The sequence below is a fragment of the Melospiza melodia genome, chromosome 14 (genome assembly GCF_035770615.1).
Source record: "Melospiza melodia melodia isolate bMelMel2 chromosome 14, bMelMel2.pri, whole genome shotgun sequence".
Classification (NCBI taxonomy): domain Eukaryota; kingdom Metazoa; phylum Chordata; class Aves; order Passeriformes; family Passerellidae; genus Melospiza; species Melospiza melodia.
The window spans coordinates 12,889,689-12,917,013 of NC_086207.1; the positions used below are offsets into that span (position 1 = coordinate 12,889,689).

At 47.3% G+C, this 27,325-nt stretch overlaps 2 protein-coding genes across 9 annotated transcripts in view; one reads left to right on the forward strand and one right to left on the reverse strand.

The window, feature by feature from the left end:
* KLHL3 (kelch like family member 3) overlaps nucleotides 1-27,325 on the reverse strand; it is a 115,001-nt gene that overhangs the window by 83,314 nt on the left and 4,362 nt on the right. For 6 of the 8 annotated variants that reach the window (XM_063168727.1, XM_063168729.1, XM_063168730.1 and 3 more), the window contains exon 2: nucleotides 6,127-6,351. The gene's annotated coding sequence lies outside the window, so the exon portion shown is untranslated. Of the gene's footprint in view, nucleotides 1-6,126; nucleotides 6,352-13,882; nucleotides 13,957-27,325 lie in introns of those variants that run through there. The other 2 variants (XM_063168724.1, XM_063168725.1) reach the window with 2 other exon arrangements.
* Nucleotides 10,994-26,941, forward strand: LOC134424997 (palladin-like). The gene is made up of 7 exons (XM_063169207.1): nucleotides 10,994-11,153; nucleotides 21,539-21,612; nucleotides 22,895-22,957; nucleotides 23,499-23,640; nucleotides 24,641-24,664; nucleotides 25,254-25,373; nucleotides 26,685-26,941. The coding sequence occupies exons 3-7, from the start codon at nucleotides 22,895-22,897 to the stop codon at nucleotides 26,939-26,941; spliced, it is 606 nt and encodes a 201-aa protein (XP_063025277.1). The 5' UTR covers nucleotides 10,994-11,153; nucleotides 21,539-21,612.

A 27,325-nucleotide genomic window follows, 5' to 3' on the forward strand; every position in this document is an offset into this window, starting at 1 on the left:
AAGGAGGCAGCACCAGGATTTTACAACCTGTAATTCAGGTATATCAATCAGGACAGTGAAAATTGAAGGTTTGATTTGCAGGGGGAACAAAAGCAACCAAAAATCCCTCAAAAAACCCAAAAACTCCCAAACCGAACAAAAACAAACAAAAAAAACCCCAATGACAAAAAACCCAATGAAACCCACCAAAAAAAAAATTCACAACAACAAGAACCAAAAAAACACAAAACACAATAATAAATCTCACAGACAAAAACCACAGCAAAGCACCAACACACTCTGGAACTTGTACCAGCCATTACGTATACATGAAAAAGTTTTTTCCATCCACTTAGGTAATTTTAAAAAATCACTAGTACAAAGCATCAGGAATCAAAGATCAATTTTTGGCACTATTAAGCAAGCAATGGGATTTTTGGCAGCAGAATTCCTGCACACCAAGCAGCCAAATACCAGACTCATCCTTTTCCTTCCCAGAGATTTTGGCAGCACTGTGCTTTCCACAGCACACCTGAGACTCTCGAGAAACACTGGGCCTGCAGTGCAGCACAGGAATTCCTCAAAAGACACTTTCTACCCTATTCACCTCTGCAGAGATGAGGCACACACCAGCCAAGGAATCTCCCCTCCCACCATTACCAACAGGTTCAGCACACCCCACATCCACATTCCCTGGCACAGAGGCTGGGTCAGCACAACTGCACCAGCTGGAAGTTTGCATCAGCATCCTTGGGATCTCCAGCTCAACATCAGCTTGAACTTTCCTAGCGAAATCAGTGTCCTGCCAACGTGGTCAGACAACTCTCCCCATGCATGAATTTTGCTCTTTAAACACTTCCAAAATGTGAAGGTGTTGGATATCACAAAGAACACACATTTGCAGATCAGCTAACTCATTTTAAGTGTAACCAAAGGTCAGGACAAACTCAGCTCTAGATCCTTGCCCAGGTTTGCTCATTCTGCTTTGTCTCCCAGCAGTCCCTTTCTGCATTTTCTTGGAGTACCTGCAGCTCTTCCTGAACCAGCCCTGCTTCCCAAGAAACCCAGAGCTCTGTTTGCTAAATTGCCACAACTTACACCAACACTGCTACAGACAGTGAGCATTATCAATTAATTGATACAGCTGCATTTAGACAAAACCCTGAGAGAATCCAGACCAGCTTTGTACCTGAGCTCCCTGAGCTCTGAGTTCCACATCATGCTCACTATCCTGTGAGTAAAGCTGAAATTGTATTTTTCTCCTAGTGGCTCCCATGTAAATATGAAGAGCCTGAATTTATGCAACAATTCAGATTTTTTCTTGGCTCAGTCTTGAAAAGAAGGAAGAAAACCAAAAGTCTCTCCCCATCTCACTCTTTTATTGTATTGACATTTTGCCTTGTTATCTCTGGAGCCTCAGTCACAAGGCTTGTGGAATTGCTTCAGTCCATAATAATTACTCATCCACACCATAAACCCATCATGGCACAGTCTGTCATTACTGCCATATATTGTCATTATTGTCGTTATCTGCCACCCTTGTTTGGGCAAGGCAGCAGCTGTGGTGGGCACACCTGCAGTACAGCTGGGTTGGGCAGCACAGCAAGAACCTGCACAGGGCATATCTTCAGCTGGGACAATTCTTCACTTTGTTTGAAAAAGAAGCAAATCAACAAAAATTTAAGAGGTGTGGTCATTTTATCACCATATTTCCTACTAGTCTTTTATGGGTACAAACTATTATTGTGTTACAGAAAATCAAGGCAGAATTATGCTTAGATTCTATCTAATTAATTTTTCATACTAAACCCTTCCTGTTGCCAGATGGCTGATATGTGCCCATTTAGAAACCAGAAGGTACCAGTCAGAAAACAAAGACCTCAGCTTTGTTCACTGAGCTCCTTTTAACCTGCAGCCTGGATAGAAAAATTGTACTGTGTGCCTTTGAGCAGGGAAGTCATTTAAGAGACACACAAATCTTTACAATTCAGAATAATTCTTTTTCATTCAAAGCCATCACTCTCCAGGGTAAAACACAGGGAGGACAGAGTATTAACCTTGGAGTTTTCTTTTACTATGTCAAAAGATCTTTGTGTCACCATCATCATCATCTAACCTGGGCCCTCGAGACAGAAGCACATGGAAGCCAAGAGCCTGGGTGTGCTGTAGCTCCTTTTGTCCCCTCCAAGGCACAGTTTGGTGGCAAAGGAGCATCATCCCCACCAGGGCAGCTGAGCAAGGGACAGAGAGTGCTGGCAAACCCAGCACAGCCACATTCCAGCCCCAAGATTGTCTTTGCAGAGAGGAGCAAAGCCCCATCTCCCTGTCACAGGTGAAGCCCCAACAGGGCAAAGGCATTTCTGTCCTGTGTATGCCAGCTACTCACTGGCTAACATTTGACAGAATGTCACACAGAAAGGGGAAAACTGCTCCTTAATTATAGCCCTTCTGTTGTTCCACTCAGGGGTTTTATTAAAAGGGAAAAAGCATAGAGAGCAGCTAATCAGCTGCTCTTAACAAATGAAGGTCTGGAGATTGATTTTTCAAGTGATTAGTGGTGCAAACACACATTTTCACAACTCAAAATCTTTGCATTTTTTATCCAACTGCTATTTTCATTAACCAAGGAAGGGTCAGAGAGGGACAGCTAACAGCCAACACCATCCTCAAATACTGATGCCTTTATTACCACAGCACACAGATTTAAAAACCTCTAGTGCAGCTCTGTTCCCTTAACCACAGGAGCTCCACAGGTGCAGCCTAATTAGAAGCAAAAGCTCCTGTAACTTTGCACATAGGATCCTTTCATGACAAGACATCACTTGCGGGACAAAACTCCCCCCCAGCTTGGCCCAAGCCATTCCCTGTCCCCAGCAGCATTTAGCACCATTTCTGCTCGAGTTAGAAGCTCTAATGACAGCAGCTGCCAGCAGCCTGTGGGCAGAAATAGGAATGGGAAAGGCTCAGACAGATGATACGCCCTGAGGGGAGCTCACAGTGAGCGTGGTGGCATCAGACAGGTCACACAGCCTCCGAGCTGGCCCTGCTCCTCCTGTGCTGGTCCCCCAGGTGCCCAGCACTCACAGCTGGCTGCTGCTGGCACTGGGAGCACTGAGTGCCCAGCACTCACCAAACACGAGCCACCAAAACCACAGTCTGCTGTATGGATTAATTGTGGCAGACATCTTTTATGGAAAATCCTTTCCTTAGGATTTTTCCTCCTGAGAAGCTGAGAGGCCTCAGGAACAAAATGTAAACATTGATTATCTGCTGCTGTGGAATGCAACAGGTGGAACTTTGATTGGTCCATGTTGGATGTCTGTTATTAATGGCCAATCACAGTCCAGCTGGCTTGAACTCTGTCTGAGCCACAAGCTTTTGTTATCATTCTTTCCTATTCTATTCTTAGCTAGCCTTCTGATGAAATCCTTTCTTCTATTCTTTTAGTATAGTTTTAATGTAATATATATAATAAAATAATAAATCAAGCCTTCTGAAACATGGAGTCAGATCCTCATCTCTTCCCTCAACCTGAGACCCTTGTGAACACTGTCACAGATTAATAACTACATTTAATTTAAACCTCCAAAAAGGACAGTTTCAATAAAACCATCACTTGTCTACCATTTGTTGCCTAATTTTCTGAAGGGGGAAATCAGGCAGGGTTCACCAGTTGCTCTTGAAGAGGAACCCATTGTCTAATGCAGGGCTCTCACAAAATCCCACAAGCCCCAACCTTCCTTTGCCAGCCTTTGGCACAGGCATCAGGAGCAATCACTGGCAACAGCCATGGGACAGTCCTCTGGACCCCAAATGGCATAGATAGCGGTTCAATGCATAGTCAGGGATGTTCCTCCTCTCCCTAATGCAGCTTTAAAGCCGTAAATCACAAATGAATACATGCAGGACCTGGATGTTGGTGCCTCGTGCTCGCACAGGCTCAGAGACAATCTCCCTGCAGCTCTCAGTGGAGTTCATTCATCACTGTGGGCCCCTGGGGTTATCAAGGTATGAGAAGGAATGCATTACATAAATACATATTCATCACAGGGAAGAGAACAGCCAAGACCAGTTTTCAGTTTTGCTTCTGCACTTAGACATGCTTTGTAGATATTTTCCTTCAGCAAATGACTCAATCCATCACAATTAAAGTAACACAATATAATCTTCCCTTTGATTTAATTGCTCCCCTTCTGCCAAATAGTCAAGTTCAAAATACATTCAAAGCAATATTTAAAATAGGAAGATTATTTTCAAAATTAGCACAAATCTCCTAATGGGTTCAGAATTACATGCTGGGAGTCTTGCAGTGCATTGGGTTTTGGTACTTAATTTAAAACGATTTCCAAGGTTTGCCAGCATGAATCCGAGTTATTTCCCAGGGAGCTCTAATGGCCTTGGCTATTCGAATCCCTCAGAAGATCAATCTTCTCTCCCATGTGCTGCTGCAAACACTGTCCTTCCCCCATGTGCTCTGGGCAGAGCTGCTCCTCTTGGACCCAGGATGGTGCCCACAGCCCATGGGGACCAAGTCCTGACCAAGCCCTGCATCCTCACCAGGCACAGCATCTCATCCTCACCACAGCATCTGCATCCTCGCCATCATCTGCATCCCAGATGTTTACCCAGCTCAGGAGCAAGGCCATGGGGAAGGTCCCAGGCGAGGCCACAATGAGAGATGCACAGGAAGACACCAAGGAGAGGCTCCAGACAGTGTCCATGGCTTTGGGAAAACACTCATGGGGAGGCAAGGACCAGCTACAAAACCAGGCCACATGGCCCCAACAACTCTGATTTGACCTGACAGCTTAAAAGCTTTCACTGATAGTGCCACAAGCTTGCCCCAGGTAAAGCTCATGTACAGAAGTGTTTGTTAGACAACAAAGCAGAGCTGTGCTCAGAGCTTTGCCACTTCTGTGCTCTGCTGCAAACCACTCAGACCACTGCAGTGAGGCACCCGCGTGGGGAAGGGAAATTACAGGTAAAACTACAGTCGCCAGCTGTCTATGAAGATGCTTAGATTAAAGAAAAAAAAAAAAAGGCAAAACAAACCCCCCCCCAAAAAAAAAACCCCAAAAAACAAAAAAGCAAAAAAAACTCCCCCAAAAAGCCAATCACCCCCCCAAAAAACGATAAAACAAAAACAAAAAAAAACAAAAAAAAACCAAAATAAAAAACCCAAAACAAACAAACAAAAAACACAAAAAACCAAAAAAACCCCCAAAAAACTATTAAAAAAACAAAAAAACCCAAAAAAACACCCAAAAAACCCCCAAAAACAAAACAAAAAAACCCCACCAAAAAAAACGAAACAAAAAAACCCCACCAAAAAAACCAAACAAAAAACCAAAACAAAAAAACAAAACAAAAAAAAAAACAAAACAAAAAAAAAAGAAAAAAACAAAAAACAAACAAAAGAACAAACAAAAACAAACAAAAACCACAAAAAACAAACAAAAACAAACAAAAAAACCAAAAAAACAAACAAAAAAGCAAAATAAAAAAAGCAAAACAAAAAAAAGCAAAACAAAAAAAAGCAAAACAAAAAAAAGCAAAACAAAAAAAAGCAAAACAAAAAACCAAAAAAAATCCAAAAGAACAAAAAAACCCACAAAAGAACCCCAAAAAAAACCAAAACAAAAAACCAAAACAAACAAAAAAACAAAACAAAAAAACAAAACAAAAAACAAAACAAAAAACAAAACAAAAAAACAAAACAAAAAAACAAAACAAAAAGCAAAACAAAAAAAAGCAAAACATAAAAAAGCAAAGCAAAAAAAGCAAAACAAAAAGCAAAACAAAAAAAACAAAAATCCAAAAGAACAAAAAAAAAAACCAAAAGAACCCAAAAAACCCAAAACAAAAAAACAAAACAAAACGCAAGACAAAAACAAAAAACAAACAAAAAACCCCAAAACAAAAAACAAAACAAAAACAAAACAAATAAGATTAAAAAAAAAAAAACACCAAAAAACCAAACCAACACAAAAACCATCAAAAACCACCAAAACAAAACGAAAAAAAGCAACCAAAAGAAATGAAAAAAAAAAAAAAAACAATCAACCCAATAAAAACCCCAAAAACAAAACAGCAAGAAAAAAAAAAAAAAAAAAAAATACATAAAAACCAAGCAAGCAAAAACCGCACCTCTGCTCTGAGCTGGATTTCCGAGGTGAAACCCCTGTCCTGTTTCAGCAGCCTGGTGACAGCCGAGGCCGTGCTGAGGAACCCGAGCGCTGCGAGCAGCACAGGCGGCTGCTGCCATCTGCTGCTCCGGAGCCACAGCACATCGGGAACGGCAGCACCGAACATTCAGACTTGGCTAATTCGTGTCCGGCATAAATGAAAATCCTTCAGATGCCTGAGGGTCTCCTGTGGCAATTTAGGGATAAACGAGGTTTTAGGCAAAATTTGCTGACATGGGAAACATCACTAGTAAATCCTTGCTGACATAATCCTTGATGCTGCATGAAATTAGACACAATGCCCTCCTAGAAGCAAAGAATGGCATAGAAACAGAGATAGACAATTTTAGGGTGAAATTACTTTTAGCTTTAGCTTAGTCAGTTACTTTTAGCTCCTCAGCCAGGAGTTTAACCCCTGCAGCTCAAAAATCCATCCAAGGAGAAGAGCACCAAGCTGGTTTCCTAAAAATTTTCTTCTGTTTAGGATAAACAGAACCATCTCCATATATAAAACCAGAGAGAATCCCAGCCTCTGATCCAGCTCCTCCACTGAAGGCACTTGCAGAGGCTCTCGGTCCCCACCTGGAAAATGCCTTTCCAGAATACCCAGTTTGCACCCAGCCTGACACAGACAGCAGGTCTCAGGACACCGGTGTGAGTTTCACCAGGGATATTATTTTGCTGGTCCCAGTTCAGCTGCTTTGTATGAGAACCATTTTCACTGTTCTTACAGACAGCTATTCATACTGACCATTGGGCTCTGCCTTAAGCACTTAAGCCTGCTGTCTAGCCAGAAAAAGGCTTCCCACCAACCTCCATGCCTTCCGACACCTGCTGGTCTCCAAATGCTGATAAAAGGTGCTGTGCCACACAGGAGTCAGGAGGAATATTTCTGCCAAAGCACAGGCAACGTAACTTTTAAATGTCCTTGTTTATGGCCATGAAAACCTGAAAATTCGGGGGCCAGAGGTGCTTGTGTGTCCATCAAGAGAGCTGCAGCTGTTGGTTTGGCATCCCGAGCACGCTGGGAGCTCCTGCCAGGGCTAAAAGCAGCGGGCGCAGGCGGTGCCGCAGTCCCTGCTCTGCACGTGTCCTGTGTCCCAACCATCCCTGCCCAGGCAGCCCGGGGAAAGGCTCTGCCTTCTCTGCCACAATAATTGAACTCCATCTCCTAAGCACCAAGGGGAAAACCCAGCTGTAGGAACCACTGTCACAACGGGAAATGGAGATGGTGGTGAGTGCGGCCCTGTCTCCTTTAGCGAGTGTGTTGCTTAGGGAAAGGCCAGGATAAAAGATTCCTCTCTGGAAATATCTCAGCTGCAAAACCTAGACCCACATCCACAGAGGAAATTCACATAAAACTGACATGTGTGACGGTGTTCACAGGGGTCTCAGGCTGAGGGAAGAGATGAGGATCTGACTCCATATTTCAGAAGGCTTGATTTATTATTTTATGATATATATTACATTAAAACTATACTAAAAGAATAGAAGAAAAGGTTTCATCAGAAGGCTAGCTAAGCTAAGAATAGAAACAGAAAGAATGAAAACAAAGCTTCTGTCTTGGATAGAGAGTCCAAGCCAGCTGTGATTGGCCACTAATGAGAAACAACCCACATGGGCCAATCACAGATGCACCTGTTGCATTCCACAGCAGCAGATAATCATTGTTTACATTTTGTTCCTGAGGCCTTTCAGCTTCTCAGGAGGAAAAAATCCTACGGAAAGGATTTTCCATAAAAGATGTCTGCCACAGACATGTTTTGCAGAGCTGTTTTTTGATGCAGCCTGCAGAGAACCCAGCTGGGGACACATCAGCACAGATATAGATATCAGATATAGATATCAGGGCTTGCCCAGGGCTGGCAAGCACCCAACAATGTTCCCCCCTCCTCAAGCTGCCTATGGACAAATCTGTATAGCCCAGACTGGCATAGGCTTAAATTACAGTGGAAAATACATTAGATACATCAAAATACATGAAATGAAACCCCAGGGAATGCTGCCAAAAAGCAGCACTAAGAGAGCTGAAGGAGCACCCAATAAAGCAGTGCCTCCAGGCAGCATCCAGTAATGCCTTTATTGCAACACTTTTAATCTGAGCCTAGCCAGTCTCCCCACTGAAATATTGTTCCTGGGATTCAGCATGTGGAGGGCCAGCAGGCACCTCTGCTAAGTTGCTTTCAAAAGTTAATACTGACAGATGACTGAGGATATCTGCCAGCAATGCCACAGCAAAGTTCCAAATTGCTCCTCCTCCTCTGCACTCCTTTTCCACCACACTTGCTCAATATGCACCAGCATAATTTAGAAGAGTATTTGGCCAATGTGGTCAGAGATAATCTGAATTTACAAGATGCCCACGATAAGCACCTAGGCTAAAACTGCTGATCTGTTTAGTTCACTGAGAACATCAGATCTTAAATGGAACAACAATGTCAGCAGAAAGGTCAAATGTGTCCCTGCTGTCCAAACAGAGCCCTCACAGGAACCTGCACTGCTCCTCTGAGGAACCCAAGGACAGAGACCAGAGCACCAGCCCAAATTTGGGGTTGGAGCAGTGTGCTGGTGCAGGTGAAGGCAGCCCAGCCTGTGCTGGTCTCAGCCTTGGCTCAGTTTAACCAGACTTGGCTGAGTCCACTGGTGACTCCAGTTTCAGACAGGTTTGATGGAGTGCAACCAGCCAAACCTGGCAGAGCCTGCAGAGCTTGCCACCCACGAGGAGTCCCCTGGGTAGGAAGGCAGGAGGGGAGGCTTGGGAGAACTGCCAGGACCCCCTCGCAGCCCCTCTGCTGCCTTGGGCCATCAGCCAGGCTGTGACAACGACACCTCCGTGCACTGAAACCTCCCAGAGGCTCTCCTCTCTCTCGAATGGTGATGTCCAACTTGCAATCACGTTCTCTGCCCTGTCCTGGAGGCAGAGCCCAGGCTGTCCCCAGCAATGTCCCCACCCTGCCCAGCCCTGCAGTGGGTGCAGAAGCTGTCCTGGCACAGCCTCCCTGGCACACCCAGCGTGTCACTGCCACAGGTAACCTGGAGCTCTTTGGGAAACACTGCTGGGACCTGCCAGCCTACCTGGAGCTCCTCTCTCCAAAAATTCCCAGCAGTGCCACATCCCCAGCTCCCTTGTGACACAAACACCAGCTTGTGCCCAGCTCCTTCACACAGAGGTGAAAGATGAGCTGGGTTTCCTCAGGAAGTGAGGAGTTTCTGTCTGAACTCTGAATACAACAGTCAGAATTAATTCAATTTTTACTGTTAAAACTATCCCAGACACCAACTTGCCACTGCAGATACCCAGTCTCTCCACGGGCACATCTCTTCATTTCCATAAGAAGATTTTTGTTACCTGCATTCCTCATTCAGAAATCTCTCTGAAAAATAAAATAAAATAAAAAGAAGTCCCTATTCATCTGCCTCAGAATCTGATGTATAAATTGAAATGTCACTTCAGAGGCCCTTGACAAAGCCATTCAGGAAGGAGGGCCCCAGCATTTGTGGCCTTTGCACCTGCTGCTTTTCCATTTTGGGAAAGGTTTAAGATGGCTGGAATAGCCAGTCTCTTCCCACCACCCCTGCATTCAAAAAGCTCCAAAAGTTCATCTGGGAATCACTCCCCCAAGAGGTGAATAATAGTTTAAATTCCTCAGGCTGGATTGTCTGGTGAGGGGATCCAAGTAAATCCCATTGGCTTGTGGCAGAATTTCCAGAAGAAGGGGAGAGCACCCCTACACCATAACCAGTGGTACAGGCAGGACCCATCCCATCCTTGAGCCCAAATGGTCCTGATACACAAAAAACGTAAAAACCACCATTAATAACCGTGCCAGGAGTGATGTTTTAGCCAAAAGTCATTTATACCTTTTTGCACAGCTTCTGGGCCTCAGTGTGAATAAAGCAAGGGAAGGCAACAGGAAAACTCTGAGGGTTTGTGCTTGCAGGAAAGCAAACCACAAGTCATGTTTCAAACTGGGAATCTGGGGAATCCCACAAAAGGTAAATAATTATCAGTACCTCACCTGCTGGGCAGGGTTTTGCAAAGCAGCTGGGTTATTTCCATGGCCACAGAGCTGCTGAAGGCTGGCCAAGCCAAGCCTGGGCAGGAGAACCCAGCCCAGCCATGCAAGGGCACTGCTGGGGTGGCAAACAGGAACCAATTTGTTTATAGATAGAGAGCAATGTCAGCTTTGTTTGGGCATCCTGCCCTTTGTGCATCATCACACAAAGCAATTCCTCCAAGGGTTTGGGGCACAGGAACCCCCAACAGCTGCTGCAGTGACACTGAGGGACAAAACCCTCCCCTTCAGAGATAACCTCCCTCCCCAGGATTCCTCAGAGCACCTGGTGTGAGATACAGGTGTGCAGTGCCCTGCAGCTCTGCCACCATCACCACATCCCCTCAGCCCCTACAAACTCCACCCCACGGCTCTGAGGCTGCTCCAGAGCCAGACACCTGCTGGCTCCACCAAGACACCTCCCTGCATTCCTCAGCATCTGGGAAGAAGCTCAGGTTTTCTTTCCATCCCAAGTGAATGGGGAATTCTTGACATTCCAGATCTGCATAAGAGAGTCCTGCTTCTAATGAAGTTTTTCTGCACTTCCCTTTCAATGTGGAGAGACACAATCGACCTGAGCTGGCACTTTTCCAGCACTCAGGGCTATTAGCATTTCAAATTACAGGCAATTATGGATCTGGCCACCTTTGTATCTCTCAACACTGGACCTGTTTTGTTCAGCTAATGGTGCCACCCTGTTGACTTTCAAGCAGGCTGGAGGGAATAAATTGCTGCAGTTTATTCCCATACAGCTGACATTCCCGCCGTGCCATCACTCACAAGCAGGGATGTGAACATTAGAAATGTAACCCACCACCCCAGACAGCCTCAGACCTCAGAGGGAGCTGCTGGAGAGGAGACATTCCACTGCAAGGCTCAGCACTGACACAAACTGGCAGCAGGAGCCCCAAACCCAAACTGATGGCTTGCAGAGGTGAGTAACACTTTAATTTCTATTTTCATATTAACCATGTTCTCAGGGTGTTTGATGCTTTTCAGAGGTGGGGAACAGAGGCAGGGATATGATTTTCCTTTTCAGAGGGCAGCGTTCCCCTTGCTGGCACACCAAGCTCTGCTCTTACCTTTGGGCTCATCAAGGGTGGGGATTTGAGCATCCAGGCAAGCCAGGAGCTCCAAGCCCACAGCATCCTTGGCTCAGTCCTGCTGCCTGCATCAGCCTCTCTCAGCCTGGCACCCAGGAACATTTCAGAACAAGAGAGGACTCCACTTCCCACCAGGGCACCCCAGCAGGGGCACAAGGGGTGAAGCCACAATGAGCTCTGCCCCCTCAAATGTCTCACTTCATTCTTGGGGTACTCTGCAAGCAGCCAAGCCACCAGTGCTCCATTCAGTGCCCTGAGAGCAGATGAAATGGTCCCCAGGACCCTCAGCTGTGATATGGGCTGGGCAGCAGAGCACCCACAGGGCTCCACAGCCTGCTCCTAAACATGGCTTGGGGACAGGGAAAGAGAAAAGAGCTACAGGGAAGAAAGTGGCCAGATATTATAATACAGCGTCTCAGTGGTGCCTTTTCAGAGCACTGAGAGCTGTAGGCAATGCAGGTAACCAGAACCACAGCGGTGGGATGTGGATTTAGCCTTTCCCCCTGTGCTCCACCCTGCAGCAGCTCAGGCTGCTCTGATTCTCTGCCAGTGCATCATGTACAGCCACAGAAGCTCAGGAGTTCCCTGTCCAGCCCTGTGCCACCAGAACTCATCACTGGCTGTTCACTGTTCCTGTGCCACAGCCAGGGGGGGACAGCCTGTCTGTGCCCCTGCAGCAGCACAGGGCGATCTCAGGCCATGGGCAGGGCTGGACAGGGCCCTCCAGGAGCCACAGCCCAGCCCCAGGGCACAATCAACACCTAGCCCAGGTCTGGATGTTGCCATCTCATTGCAGGGGTTCCATGCTGTTGTCTCCTACCACAAAAGTTCCAAACCATCTTGGTGTTTCTCGTGGGCAGCTCCTCAGAGCACTGACTCTTCCTCACAAAGCAGCCACTGAGTCCAGTTCCCCTCTCACCTAGCCACCCCACTCTTTTATAGCACTCTGCTTCTCATTGCTCACAGCTGTGGCCTGTTAAAGTCAGGCCTGCTCCTAATCTTTGATAATTAACCCAGCTGCAACTCCTTAGGGGTGAGATTGCTTTCTACACTATCTTTATTTTCTTATATTCTATCCCCCTGCTTAATCCAGAGGGTTGTGACAGTGGCCAAGTGTGGATGGGAGTGTGGAGCCTCCAAAGGAGCTGTTGGGTCAAGGATTTCATCAGCAGATCAGGGTGTGAGGCAAATTTTGCCCCTTGAAATGAACTTAATTCCCTTTGTTTTCTAAGTATCCTCCTTTTCATGTTTTTCTTTTTGGTTGCATTAATTAGTAGGTTTGTTGTATCCAAGAACTTTATCCCTAACACTGTTATCTCATAGAGAAATTAATCTCTGTTGTTGCAAAAGGCAGCAAAAAAACTGAGTGGTGCATCCTCACTGCCTGAGAGAGGAACTTTGTCCACTTCCCACAAACACAATTAACAAGAGCTGTAACTCTCCTCTACCTCTGCTGCTAATTTACCTTTTAACGTTTCAAACCTAATTAAACATTTCAAACTCATTTACTGACCAGCTCTCTAAGCAGAAGCAAACTTCTCATTTGTAGCAGGGAGGGCAGGCAGACACAAAGCTCTCCTGTGCCTCACATGCTTTTTGTTGGCATTTCCTAATTTCCAAAGGTTGCACAGGGCAGGGGACAGCCCCTTGCTGGGTGCCAGGCCTGCAGCACAAAGCCACCCTGACATGGCCATACTTGTGACAACTTCCCAATGCAGCTGGGTACACATTAAATCAGGCATTTTTTGGTTTTGAGAGACTTTCCAATAATTAAGCAATTTCAATTGCTTGTGGGACACCTGAGCTGAATGTTGGCACATATGCTACCTCTGCCACTCTCCAGAAGACAGGAAATTAAAGGCCTTCTGTATTTTAGGAGTTTTCTACCCAGAAAGTTTGTGTTAGCTGCCAAAAAGAAGGTAATCCAAGCACACACTGAGATCACTGCCTAGATGTGCTCTTGGCAATTAGCATGATGTCTAGCAAATCAACTTTTCACTGTAGAACACCTTTTCACAAGAGGGGAGCACAGGGAGTGTGACCAGGAAACCATTTCAGCAGTGGCAAACACAAACAGGTAAAACATAAATGATTACAGGGTGACAGAAACAGGTATTTAATTCCATTTTAATTTTAATTCCATTTCTTTAGAAAAAGTGAGGCATTCTTTCCATGCCTCACTTTTCTAAAGAAATGGCATTAAAATCTGGGAGTTTGGGCACAGCATGTCTATGGTTACAAATGTACAGCTCTGATTTATAATGAGCCAAGTGCAGGCTAAAATCAGGCCTGGCTGCTGGTGGCCTTTGGGTGGAAATGAACAGATTTGCTGCAGCAGAGCACTCGGGTTGCTCACAGCCCCAGAGTTTTGTATGACACCAGCTGCTTCCATATCAAATGCTGTCCCTGGAGTTAAAATTAGCCTGCTCCTATTTCTGGGGGGGTTTGGCTGTGCAGACACTGCCCATGGGCTGCTGGCTGTGAGCAGCCACTGCCTGGCACCAGCTGGGCCCTGGGGGTCTGTGGGAGCCCAAATCCCACAGAATTCATTGAAACCAACCTTTGCTCCTCCTTGGGCACGTGGCACTGTCACAGGAGGTGTTTGGAGAGCTTGGATGGCAGTCTTGATGCCTGCTGGGCACAGACAATAACCATTAGAACTCATTTTTCATACAAGAAACATCTGCGCAAGTTATTTAATTTTATGCAATCCTTTCTGCCAGCTCAATTTTCTGTGAAATGGCTTGGGGTTTGTAAAGTTATTTCCCTATAAAAGGCTGCCTTTGATTGTACAGTGACAGGTTAATTTAGGCAATTTGAACAATGATGTTTTGGGGAATTGGCACCTTTAACTGCTTCATAGTCTGCACCTCAGCTCTACACACAGGCTTCCAAACTACAGTGCTTGCAATATCCTGGTTATTTACACTTTTTAAATGCACAATTCATGCTCTGTGCAAAAGCCTCCAGACAAGAATCGTTTTCTTTACCCCATTTTCCAGTGCAAGAGGTATGTCCTGCTCTGAGTTTTGTGGTGATGCTGCAGCACATGCAGCAGGCTGTTCTCTCTGACTTGGTTATATGGTGCATTCTGGCTCCCAGCAGTTTTGGATAGTTACCACAAGCCCTGCTGCTGAATCAGATCCAAATTTGGTGCAGACTCAAATCCTCTTTTGGATGCTGAAGCTGCCCCAGCTCCTCTGGTGAAGAAATCAGGGGTAGGACCTGAGAACAAGTATTTAAGAGGCCCCAGCTCTGCCCCACTGCACAGCAGCCACACACAGCCCGTGCAGAGGAAAAAATTACAGAAAATATCCTCCTTGTGTTGGCATCACTGCACAGCACCCACAGCCTGGGCAGGCAGTGACAGTGCTGGTCCATGGGAGTTCTATGCAAAGGTTCCATATCTCCAGAGTATCACACCTCCTCAATGTTTCTCATAGGCTACTCCTCTGAGCACTGACTCCTTCTTCCTCAGAGCACAACCAAAAACTACAGCTCCCACCAATCCCCTCTTTTATAACACTGTTCTTATTTGCTACGGCTGTGGCCCATTAACATCAGGCCTGCTCCTAATCTTTTAGCAATTGGTTCAGCAGCAACTCTTCAGGGGATAACATTACATTCTATAGCACCTTCATTTACCCACACTGCATCCCCCTGCAGAGGGGTGATGGAGGCCTCTGTGCACAGCTCCCCTGCCTGGGGTATTGTCTGGGAGCAGCTCCCATGGACCAGCACTGTCACTGCCTGCCCTCCCTGCAGCAGCTCAGGAGCCTGGCGTGCCCTGGGACAGCAGAGCTGACATTTCAGCAGGCTCAGGAGCTTTGCTCATCTCTGGATCTGCCAGCTTTGATGATTTCAGGTTTACAGGCAGCAGCATCAGAGCACCAGTCAGTAACCACTCGAGGGACACCTGTGTGACAGGAGATGACAGCAGCTACAGCAGGCACGTGCTGCTTTGCATAGCACTGGGGAGAAAAATGTTGTGCAGCCTCTGCAAAAGCTACCCCACATTCCTATTTGCATCTGAGTGCAACAGAGCTGCTGCTGTCACTCTGGAGACATCCCATTTGAATGTGTTCCCATCTGAGGACACACTTTCCTTTTATTCCCATGCAAATGAAATCAGCTAAGTAAAATCATGATGTTTGGGGACAGAAAAGGCTTTTTCTCCATTTTGGTAATTACTACTATAGCAAAGACATCCTGTGCTACAGGATGCTGTAGCAGTTGCAATTCCTGCAGTGCTGCTCACAAAAATTCCTTCTTCCTGAAGGAGGGACATGTAACAGGTGTGGTCTGGGGCCAGTGGAGATCAGAACTTGCTGCAGAAAATGCAAAGTAAGGGTACAGCCAGGGCAGCAGAGTCATCCCTGGGCTCTGGATAGCAAAGCCATGAGTCACACTTACTGCACTGGTCACACAATTCCCATCTCCTCAGCCTGCTGCAATGAGAGCCACCTCCTTGAAAGGTGTGCCCCACATGGAGCATGGGGCAGGACAGGCTCCTTCCCTCCTCTCTGGCCCTGCTAACCTGATCCTCCCTCTGACATGCAGCAGGGTGTCACTGGGCTGTGCTGGGGAGGTCACCCACTCCCTGCCTGAACAGTGCATGGCACAACTTCGACCTTAAAATAAAACACTGTGAGCTTTTTTTTATGGCTGAGGATCTATAGTAAGTGCAGGGCAATGCCAACAAAGGGGAGAAAGATGAGGTGGACTCCATTGACATCAGAATGCTAATTAATACTTTATTATGCTATATTATTCTATACTATACTACACTACATCTAAAATGAATCTGCCAAGCACTCAACTGCCCAGAATCTCGTGACTGTCAGTCCCAACACACACACCTGGATCCAAGTGGCCAGTGAATCAAAACTCTCACACCAGAATCCAATCACCAATTCCCTTCAGGTAAACAATCTTCCACAATGCATTCAATTTGTGCACAAACACAGGCACAGCAAATGAGACAAGAACTGGGGTTTTCTTTCTCTGAGGTTCCTCACTGCTATTCCCATAAAATATCCTTGGGAAGTTGTGCCTTGCTTTTCTCTGTGAAGAGAAATGTGGCCACAAGGCTCTGCTGCATCAGCATCCTGTGGGAATGGGAATGACACCGTGCAGCAGTGTGCAGGGAGAGCAGGGCTGGGATGGGATTGATGCCCTCCAGCACAGGCAGGCTGTGCAGCAGGAGCCAATGGATGCTCACAGCACCGGGCTGGATGGCTCAGAGCTGTGCCAGCCCTGCCCTGCCCCGGGGCACCCACTCACACTAACTCTGAGGTCTTAGGGAGCAGGAATCCTGGAGACTGAGACACTGGGGGTGTTCCCTTGCAGCTTTCAGGAAAGAATTCCATCTAGCTTTGTTACAGCATCCTAACTGTAGAGACAGCGTTCACAGGTTCTTGAAACAACATTCTTTCCATGGCACATAGGATTCACATAAGGGACCCTCAGCTTCCACCAACACCACCTCTGGGATGTGCCTGTGCCATGGGAATGCCAAAGATGCAGCACAGAGCAGCAGGCACAGGATGCCCAGAGACTGCCCAAGTGCTGCTGCCTGCATTCACACCTGCACATCCTCTGCAGGTCACAGCCACGGGCACAGAGCCTTCACCCCTGGGCCTGCAGCTTCACATGTCAGGCAGTCTGGGCTCAAAATCCTCCTACAGCTCTGTAATGCTCTGGCATGCAATGAAGTAGGGCAGGGCTGGGTTTTCTTACAGGGAAGAAAGGAAGGAAATTAGCAGGATTTCTGTTTGACACGAATATACTTTAACAAGTATGGAGCCTCATGACTTCAAGTGGAAGCTTAGCATCTCTTAAAATAAGCTCGAGGCGTCTTTTAATGTCGGTGCCTAAAAGGGGATTTAGTCACTTGGTTCTAGGAACTCCAGTTTGGCTCAAGTGTCCAATATCTGTCGGCAGTTCAGCTGTTATCCAAATAAAGGGAGGGAAAGCCAGGATTTTCCAGCCCTGAGAAACAGCTGTGCTCAGAGGAGGCATGCAGCATGAGGGATAAAATTAATTCCCCCCCCAGCCCTGGGGTGTGAGCTCTCGCTAGGCGGCCCCCGAGCCCTGCCAGGGCCCTGCTCTGCCCCAGGCACCTCCAGGCAAACAAAAGGAGATTTGAGCGAGCAGATATTGAGGCTCCATCTCTTCACACTGTTCTTGGAGTGGGACACGTGCCTGTGAGCACAAGCACCCTGGGTATGTGCACACCTGCACCCACATGCAATACAGCACCACGTCAGCCACACACTGGGTGCGTTTGTTCTCCATCTCATCGGGGATCCACCTTAACTAGTTCCAAAATTAAGCTTTCCACTGTGCTCTTTCCTATATTGCAGTTATTGTTCAAATGCCACTACATTCTGAGAGCTGATGCTCTTTTCTTTGCATCACTTGCTCTGTAATATGGACAGACCCAGCTTAAACTTAGCAGTGGCTTTGAAGCATGAAGCACAGGATGCTCATTCCAGCCGCCAAGCTGGTGTCCGTGCTTGCCAGTCCTTGCTAATTCCAGAGGGAGCCTGTCCTTGAAAGCCAGCACACCTTTCTGCCCTTCCCAAATGTGTATGGAAATGTCCACAGGAGTGCCAGACACAACTTTGAGATGCAAATCCCCAACCTGTTTCATGGCAGGCATTAAAAGCTGAATTCACAGAACTCGAGCCTCTGACATTGTGCTCTTCAGTGCTAACTGTTCTGAAAATATGCCAAAAATAAAAGAGGTCTTTGAGACATACTCAGCTGCATTTCCACAATTTAGAAAGATTCTCAGCAAGCTTCACATCCAACCAGGATTCTGCAGTTTCTGTGAATAACTCATCCATGGCTACAATAACCTCTTTCAGCTATTTGATTATTTTCTGAATATCCCAGCTGACACAAACCTGCCCCACTCCCCACCTGAAGACCAGTGATTTTAAGAAATTGTTCCACAAATCACAGCAGTCTCTGCAGTCCAACTGATCCTCTCAGGATTCTTGGAGCGTCGAAAGAGAAGCAAATAAAATCACTCTTTTCTCACTTCCTACTGAAGTCTCATTATTCACACCCCAGGAGCAACAGAGAAGCCACTTTATAATCACACATTCACACCACTGAGGAGCTCACAACTAGGGAACTCACTACTCAGTGGTGACAATTTCCCTGTTTAGCCATATGGCACAGAAGAAATACAGCTCCAGACAGAGCTTTCTGCAGCCCACTGCCACTGGGACAGCCTTGTTCTCTGCAGACCTATTCATATCTCTGTTAAGCCCTAGAGTAGTGCCACAAGACACCCAAGTGTCTGGCACACCCTCCCAAAGCTTGAACACCTCTGTAAAAATGAGTAGCACCATCAGGTACGTGCAGATGGTTTGCAAAATGCAGCATTTCCAAAGTGATTGGAAGTTGTTATCCCGTGTATCTATTCAAGGTTGTTTTTTAAATAGAAGACAAGCTGGTACATCAGTGTGATGGTTGCAGTCTAACTCTGCCTCACTCCTATGTGTAAATTTTCAATGTGCTCCTCCCCTCTGCACACACTCTTTGCAATGCAGTGTATTTCAGATCCAGCAGATGCTCGTCTTGTTCCTAAAACAGACCTGATGTGTTTTCCATGATCTAAACACCTGGCAAAAGGGCTCTGTGCAGATTTAATACTTTCCTAGCCCCGTGTTAAATTTGTCCCAGTGTTGCCCATAGCATAATTCTGCAGCCATGTCAGCTATTCAGGTAATGCCAGAGCGTCGTCATCACGGTTTGTGTCAACAGCATGATCTGGATGTACCTTGTAATCATCCTGGTGTTGGGTTGCAAAGGTCCTTGGACTCTTCATTTGGCTGACTCTAATTCTGTCCCCTTCACAAAGATCTAGAGTTACACTAAGTAAAGGTTGACATTTACATGAGACACCAGGACTGCTAGAGTGACTCACCAAGGTAAAACCTTGGCTAGATATTCTTTCAAGGGCGTAAATTGTAGGGTGATGACTCTTCACAGACTCGTAACATCACAGAATGGTTTGGGTTGGGAAGGGTTGTGAAGACCATCTCAACTCCCTTGCCATGGGCAGGGACTCCTTCAACTATCCCAGGTTGCTCCAAGCTTCATCCAGCCTGGCCTTGGACAATTTCAGGGATGGAGCAACCACAGTTTCTCTGGGAAGCCTGTGGCAGGACCTCATCACCCTCACAGGGAGCAAGGTCTGCTAACCTGCTGTAGAAAACCTCTCTGCTTAGCAAGGCAAACACAGGCAGAGGGGCAGGTCACACACAGAGCTCCTCAGATGTGGGATCAGGAGCTCAGAATCTGAAAACTGACAGCTACAGAAGCCTGGAGCATCACTCATAAGGAAAAGGAGGTGTGCCAGAGAGAAAACAGATCCCTCAGAGTGACCTTCCAGTGTTTTCTTGGAAGCTGAATGACCTCCTCTCATTTGTACTGCTGAGTTGGAGAGCCACACACACAGGGCTCCCACAGAAGCCCACTATTTCAACCACGTGAAACCAATTAGCAGTGGCAGAGCTTGTCAGCATTGCAGCCAGTGCCCAAATGCTCTCAGGACATTTACTCTCCCAAATACACTCTGCCCTTTAAAGCAGCACCAGCCATCATGTTCAGCAGGCTTGAGAGTCTCCTGGTTTACTGAATATCCTCAGCCCTCAGGTCTCAATCAAAACCAGGGAATTCAGACTAAAGCAGTGGCTGTCCCAGCACTGAAGCTCATAAGCCTTTTATCTGTTCCCATGAACTCTCCTTTACCTAAACCTAATATTAACAGTGAGATCCAACACACTCATGGGAAGCAAACTGTGAAACAGAGGGACCACACAAGAGGAGGTGAGAACAGAGCATCCAACGTGAGCCATGCGTGTGAAGGATGAGCTTATCTACAAACAGAGGTGCTGCCAGCAACGTGGATTTCAAGGATAGCCTCTGCTTTTTAGTACACACCTGCAGCAGCCAAGAACAAGCAGAATTCCCAGTGATGGGGTCTTCACTCAGCTGAACTGACAGGATCTGCCCTGATGAGAAGTTACCCCAGCCTTTCTCAAGCTCTGGCAGCTGCAGCAGCCCACGCAGAGCTGCCTGCATTTGCTGTGGGAACACTGGCTGCCTGGTGTGTCACAGGGCATCAGGCCAGGCACCCTTGCAGCCCTGACAGCCACCATCCCTTGGCCAGGGTCTCTGCCACGTCAGGAGCTCTTAGCAGGAGTGATCATCGAGGAACTGTCTTGAGCACAAACTCATGAGCTGCTGCTATTCCTGCTTGGTGCTAAAGTTCAGTGCCTCTTTCATCATACTGGAAACTTGTCAGGAGCTGCTCTTATCCAGTTCAGTAGAGCAGCCTCTCTCCAAGACCTCGCCCCAGACACAGTGTGTGCAATGCCTCCTGCAGCACCTCCCTGTGCTCTGGTCCCACACCACAGATGGCCACAGTCCCCTCTGACAAGGAAACCTCTGTGCCCTCTGCCTCTCTGCACGTTTTGTGTGAGCCCAGACTCATCATGGACTTGGAAACAGAGTGGAACATGAAGAGTGGTGCCAGTTCTGAGGATAATGAAGTATTTTGTTGTGCAGAAAAGGAAGGGGCAATGATTCTCCAATGCAGTTTTGTTAATGGTGTCTCAGGTGCATGGGACACTCTTTAAAACAGATATATCAGTCCAGGAACTCCTTTCACAATCTGAACATATCTGATTTTTCATCACCCCTTTTCTTTGGAAGCAAAACAGAGAAAGCCCAAATCATCCAGTATTCCAGGTCATGAAAACTGGCTATACCAAGTGTTACCTGATAGACTGGGAAGCAGCACCACGGGAATCTGTGGTGGAGTCCAGCCAGGGTTGGTTTGCAGTGGGAACCCAGGGCAACTCAAAAACATTCCCAGGCACTGCTCCCACATCCAAGGGTTTGGGATTATCCAGCAGCCCTTGCATCACAGCTCAGCCCTGTTGATGGCCTCGTGCTATAACCTTGGACAGGAGCCATCCATGCAACTTGGGTCTTTTATAGAGGTCTGTATCAATAATTTTGTTGCGGTGTCTCCATGTTCTGGAGGTGACCTGAGCCTACTCTAAAATAGTCAGGACACTTCTATTTCCTCTGTGTGACCCCAACCAGCCCATGTCCAGTTCACAAAACAGTCAGTGCTGTAAGGAAAAGGAGATGGCTCTAAACACACGCTGCTTTCTGTTTGTCTCTGCAGGTTCTCAGGGTCAATCCGAAGGCTAAGCCTCCTTGCAAGTCCCAGCATCCTGTCGGGGCCAGAGGAATGTCACAGTAAGTGATCCAAATATTATTGGATCAAGTATTCTCAGCCTCCTAAAGCCTCTGTCTCTGTCCTGCCCTGGTTTTTTTCCCCACACACTAGGTAAGAGCAGAGAGCCACCAGTGTTTTTCTGTCCATTGGTTCCTCAGCCAAGGCAGTCTCTCACAACCATTCAGTTGACCAGAGTTACACCAATTTAACTCAGCCTTATCTACTGACACTCAAAGAGCAGTTACACATGTTTTAAATTATTATTTACAGCATCCTAGAAATATTTTGCAAGGATCAGCTCAGGCTCTTCTTCAGCAAGAGTCTAAGAGGCAAATGTCAGCATTAATACCAAGGTCTGTACCCTAAGCCCTGGAAAAGAGTTTTCTGGTTTAGAACATTTCCTGGTCAGAATTGCCAGGAACTGATGCAGCAGGTGACAGGGCTGGAAATGCCCAAGGGGCTGCCACAGTTACACTTCAAAGATTCACTTCAGAACAGAGAGTTAGAGCACAAATGTGGCCAAGAGCTGGGGAAGCCAGAGCACCTAGAGACACATTCACATCTTAACCCAGGCTGGGAGGGAAAGAGATGAAAACACGGGTTGTTTCAAAGACAAGGCTGTAAAAAAAGGCCAGTGTCACAGCAAAACAAACCCAAGCACTTCAGTTGCACATTCATATGCAAGACACATGGTTCCAAAGCTGAATGAGACAGAGATGAGTGCACATCAACACTCCACCATGGAACAAGGACATATCTGGCACTGCAAATACTTAATTACCTCAAAACTGCCTTTCTTGCTTAATCAGAGGCCTTACTGGAGCTTCTCTGGCAGCTGAGCTTTAACAGAGGATGTCAGGACAGAGTAGAAAAATCCTGTTCGTTTCTTTATGCTCAGCCTCACTGTAGCAACCACAGACACGACCCAAGCCAGGGACCCAGACCTGGGACCAGCTAAACCAGGCCAGGCTCTCTGTGGAAGGGAACAGCTCTGGCAGCAGCACTGATCTGTACACAGAGCCTGCAAGATGTGGGCAATTAATTGGCTTAAAGCTCTGAGCAGCATTTACTGGTTATCAGCTCCTCTTCCCACTCACTTGGTGTCTGCAGGCCAGGGAGTTGTTTCCTTTAAAGCACCTGAGTGGAGGAAACTCTCCATGGGGTATTTATTAGCCCAGAACATGAACAGCAGATAAAACACCCTGAATCATCTTCTCCTTCAAAGGAAAGTGCCAGCAACACAGCCAGGTTTCTGCATGTGAAAAATTCAATCTATAAAAATCTCTTTTCTTTGCCATCTAGATGCAGAGTCCCTCGCTGATCCTGTCTGGGTCTGCCTATGGAACCACACCCGTGTTTACAAAGGTAAAGAGCACAAGAACAACACAGCCCATCCTGCAACTTCCAGCATTAGATTTTGCATTTTCTTGTTCCATCAGAAGGTATTGCTAGGCTGGAATATTGGTTCATTTACAATTCAAAAAAGCTAGCATGCTTCCTCAGTGATGTTATCAAACTAACATCTTAATTGATAAATGATCCAGGCAGAGCCACTCACAGGAATTAATCTCATTTACTTCCTGCAAAGGAGGCTGAAGTGGGAACCTCACATTGTAACCACACTTATCATGTTGCATCCAGTGGAATAGAAGCTTTTCCTGTATTTGTATCTTATTTAAATGCACAAGCAAGGCTTTAATGAGTGTTGGGGAAAAAAAATTCCACTCACAACACACTGCAAATGCATTTAGAATGCAGACAACTGTTGTAAGAAAAATGAAAATACAGGGGAGACCATCTTCCTCCCTGAAGGGTGTATCATGTCCTAATAAATGCCTCAGTGGGGAAATATTTAAATGCCTGATATAAGTATTTCCCCATATAACACAAATATTTTCTCCTCCAGGGTCTACAAAACATAAGGGCCAGCAAGGGGCAGCTGGTGGTGTTTGAGTGCCGTGTCCACTCCACTCCCCCCCTGCAGGTTCACTGGTACAGGGAGTACGACCAGATCCTGGACTCTGCTGATTTCCGAACCCTGAGGAAAAGTAGGTGCTGCTGCAGCTCCTGGGCACAGATATTGTACTGGGAAAGGGGCAGGATGGGAATGAGAACTGCTATAAACCCTGGAGACGTTCATAGGAGCAGCATTTACAGTATCAGATGACCCCAAGCCACAGGATGCTGCACAATCTGCCCTTCCCTGGCACTGCCTGAGTGGGTCAGGCACAGCAGGGGCAGATTCCAGGCTGCTGGTTATTGATGACAGCCCTGCTGAGCCATGGGGGCACTGCTGCCATGTGCTAGAACTGCTGATGAACTAAGGGGAAAAAGGCATAACCTCATTTCAAACCATTTTTTATACTCCCAAGCACAAGGTCAGAGCTCCAGAGGGCCCAACCCACAGCTGTGATGGTGTTCACAGGGGCCTCACGATGAGGGAAGAGACGAGCATCTGACTCCATATTTCAGAAGGCTTGATTTATTATTTTATGATATATGTTACATTAAAACTATACTAAAAGAATAGAAGAAAAAGTTTCACCAGAAGGCTAGCTAAGAATAGCATAGGAAAGAATGAATAACAAAGGTTTGTGGCTCGGACAGAGAGCCGAGCCAGCTGGACTGTGATTAGCCATTAATTACAAACATCGAGACCAATCACAGATGCACCTGTTGCATTCCACAACAGCAGATAATCAATGTTTACATTTTGTTCCTGAGGCCTGTCAGCTTCTCAGGAGGAAGAAATCCTAAGGAAAGGATTTTTCATAAAAGTTGTCTGTGACACACAGCAACCAGCTCCAAATTCAGTGTAGCTCTTTGTGCATCACCTCAGTGGAGAGCTGTTTGTACCACCAGGTTCCCCAGCCACACCTGAGCCTTCCCTACCCACGTGCCATTCCTTGTGATGGACAGAAAGGAGAGGGTTCCCTTGTGACCAGGGTGACAGCTGAGGTGGGGAAGGGAGTGAGGGATGAAGGGTTTGGGTTTTTTTCCATGCTGACATTATAATAATTGAAGTTCTTTCTCTCTTATCTTGAGCAGAGGCTTGTTCATCAGCAGTTCCTGGTAAGTACACTGTGCATTTTTTGTTAGACTCCTCACCACACTCAGTATTTCCCACCTCATCCAAAATAAAATAACAATGTCCAAAGGTAGCCAGAAGACAAAAGTCAGTCAGGCCAAGAGCTTTCAAGTTCTTATTTTTGCTGCAAGCACCCTGATTTTTTCCACAACACTTGGAAAAAGGTATCAATCCTTTTACATTCAGCCAACGAAGAATACCTTGTGCTAAGGGAAAGCATATCTACCATTCTGACCTATAATATTTTAAACTTGTGCAAGAAATGACAGAATTTAGAAAAAAAAAAATAAAAAACAAAACCAAAACAAAACCACCAACAAACAAACATAACCAACTAAAAAAAATCAAAACCAATACACCACAAAAATATGCTTTGTTTCATTAATGTCACAGGAAGACTTTTCTTTAATCTTTCTCCTTCTAAACCCCTTGACTTCCCATGCCCTCTACATCATTTTTTGCACTTTATTAGTGCCAATCCCCACCTCTAAGTAGAGTCCTGTAAAGAGCAGCTCCCACAGGTTAACATTTGCCTCTTGTGCTACGATATCATGCCTGAATCTCTTATTTCAGAGGAAGTCTGCACCCTGGTTATTACAGAAGCTTTCCCAGAAGACTCTGGAATATTTAAATGTGTAGCTGAAAATGAATTTGGGTCTGCAGCATCCAGTGCACATCTCTCTGTTTCCCCAGGTAAGCACATGGACTTCTGTGTTGAGCAGCTAAGCACAAAAGAATTTGTGCTGCTGCCCAACATCAGGCAGAATCACAGATATCTCCCAAGCAGAAGCCAGACCCAAACAATTTTGTAGGCTCAAGAGAAGAGAAATGCCCCCCAAAAAAAGCATTCTGCTTGGGTAGCTCTTAGAGCTGGATGCAGATTGTTCTGTGTTTGTGCTTTTGGTCCCCCTCCTTCCTGGCTCAAGGATGACAAGGTGGAGCTGCTGTTCCCTCTCTCAGAGGAGTCTCATCCCTGAGCTTCCTCCCTCCAGGGATTCCAGCTTGGCCAACACATTGGCTGTGTCCATACCTTGTTTATGGTTCCACCTGAGCTGTTTGGCTCGTGCTGGAAGCCATCTGCAACCAGCACAGCCCCTGGCATGTGCCCAGAGCTCCCCAGCCCTGCCAGAGCCAGGTTTGGCTCATGGAGGTTTCAGTCAGTGCAGAGCACAATGAGCCCCATCCTCCTGCTCAGACATTCCAGCTTCCCACCCCACTGCTGCCCTGGTGAGCCACCACTGCTCCCACCTGACCTGGGGACAATTCCACTGCCCTGGTGAGCCACCACTGCTCCCACCTGACCTGGGGACAATTCCACTGCCCTGGTGAGCCATCACTGCTCCCACCTGACCTGGGACAATTCCACTGCCCTGGTGAGCCACCACTGCTCCCACCTGACATGGGGACAATTCCACTGCCCTGGTGAGCCATCACTGCTCCCACCTGACCTGGGACAATTCTGCTACCCTGGTGAGCCACCACTGCTCCCACCTGACCTGGGGACAATTCCACTGCCCTGGTGAGCCACCACTGCTCCCACCTGACCTGGGGACAATTACACTGCCCTGGTGAGCCACCACTGTTCCCACCTGACCTGGGACAATTCCACTGCCCTGGTGAGCCACCACTGCTCCCACCTGACATGGGGACAATTCCACTGCCCTGGTGAGCCACCACTGCTCTCACCTGACCTGGGGACAATTCCACTGCCCTGGTGAGCCACCACTGTTCCCACCTGACCTGGGACAATTCCACTGCCCTGGTGAGCCACCACTGCTCCCACCTGACATGGGGACAATTCCACTGCCCTGGTGAGCCACCACTGCTCCTACCTGACCTGGGGACAATTCTGCTACCCTGGTGAGCCACCACTGTTCCCACCTGACCTGGGACAATTCCACTGCCCTGGTGAGCCACCACTGCTCCCACCTGACATGGGGACAATTCCACTGCCCTGGTGAGCCACCACTGCTCCCACCTGACCTGGGACAATTCCCCTTGCAGGAGCCAAGGAGCTGGACAGCTTTGGCGGTGCTGCCCCCAGGCCAGCTGTGCAGGTCACCATGAAGAGGCCCAGCTTCCCCAGGAGCAGCCAGGCAGGGGCCAAGGAGCGTGGGGCAGCTGCTGTGCCCTCCTACAGCCCCGAGAGCCCCGGGCTGGGCCCTGCAGCCTCCAGCCTGGGCCAGAAGAGCTCCAAGAGCCAGGCTGAGGAGCTCCACGGGGCTTACGAGAACTCACCTCGGGCTTCGCCTCTGAGGTAAGAGAGGGAGAAATTCACAGCCCTGGGCCAGCTGTGTGCAGCACTTGGGGCATGAATGCCCAGGGATCCCAGCTGCACACCCCGGTGAGCCTGACAGGGACCAGGCACAGGCAGCAGCATGAGCTGTTTGCCTGGTGACAATGACAATGTGCAGCACGAGCCTGGCAGTCACAGCCCAGGCCCCATTTGACCAAGGGTGTGACCCCTAAAGCATCAGGGCAGGGCCTGGAGTTGTTTGCAGGAGTTATGTCTGTGTGTAACCTAAAAGCATCACTCCAAATAGTCGTCCTCTAGGAGACCTTTGGCTCCACAGCAGGGCATGAGGCAGAGATCACAGTACCTGGGGAATCTCAAGGTGCCTTCCTTGGTGGCCTTGGCCAAGTGG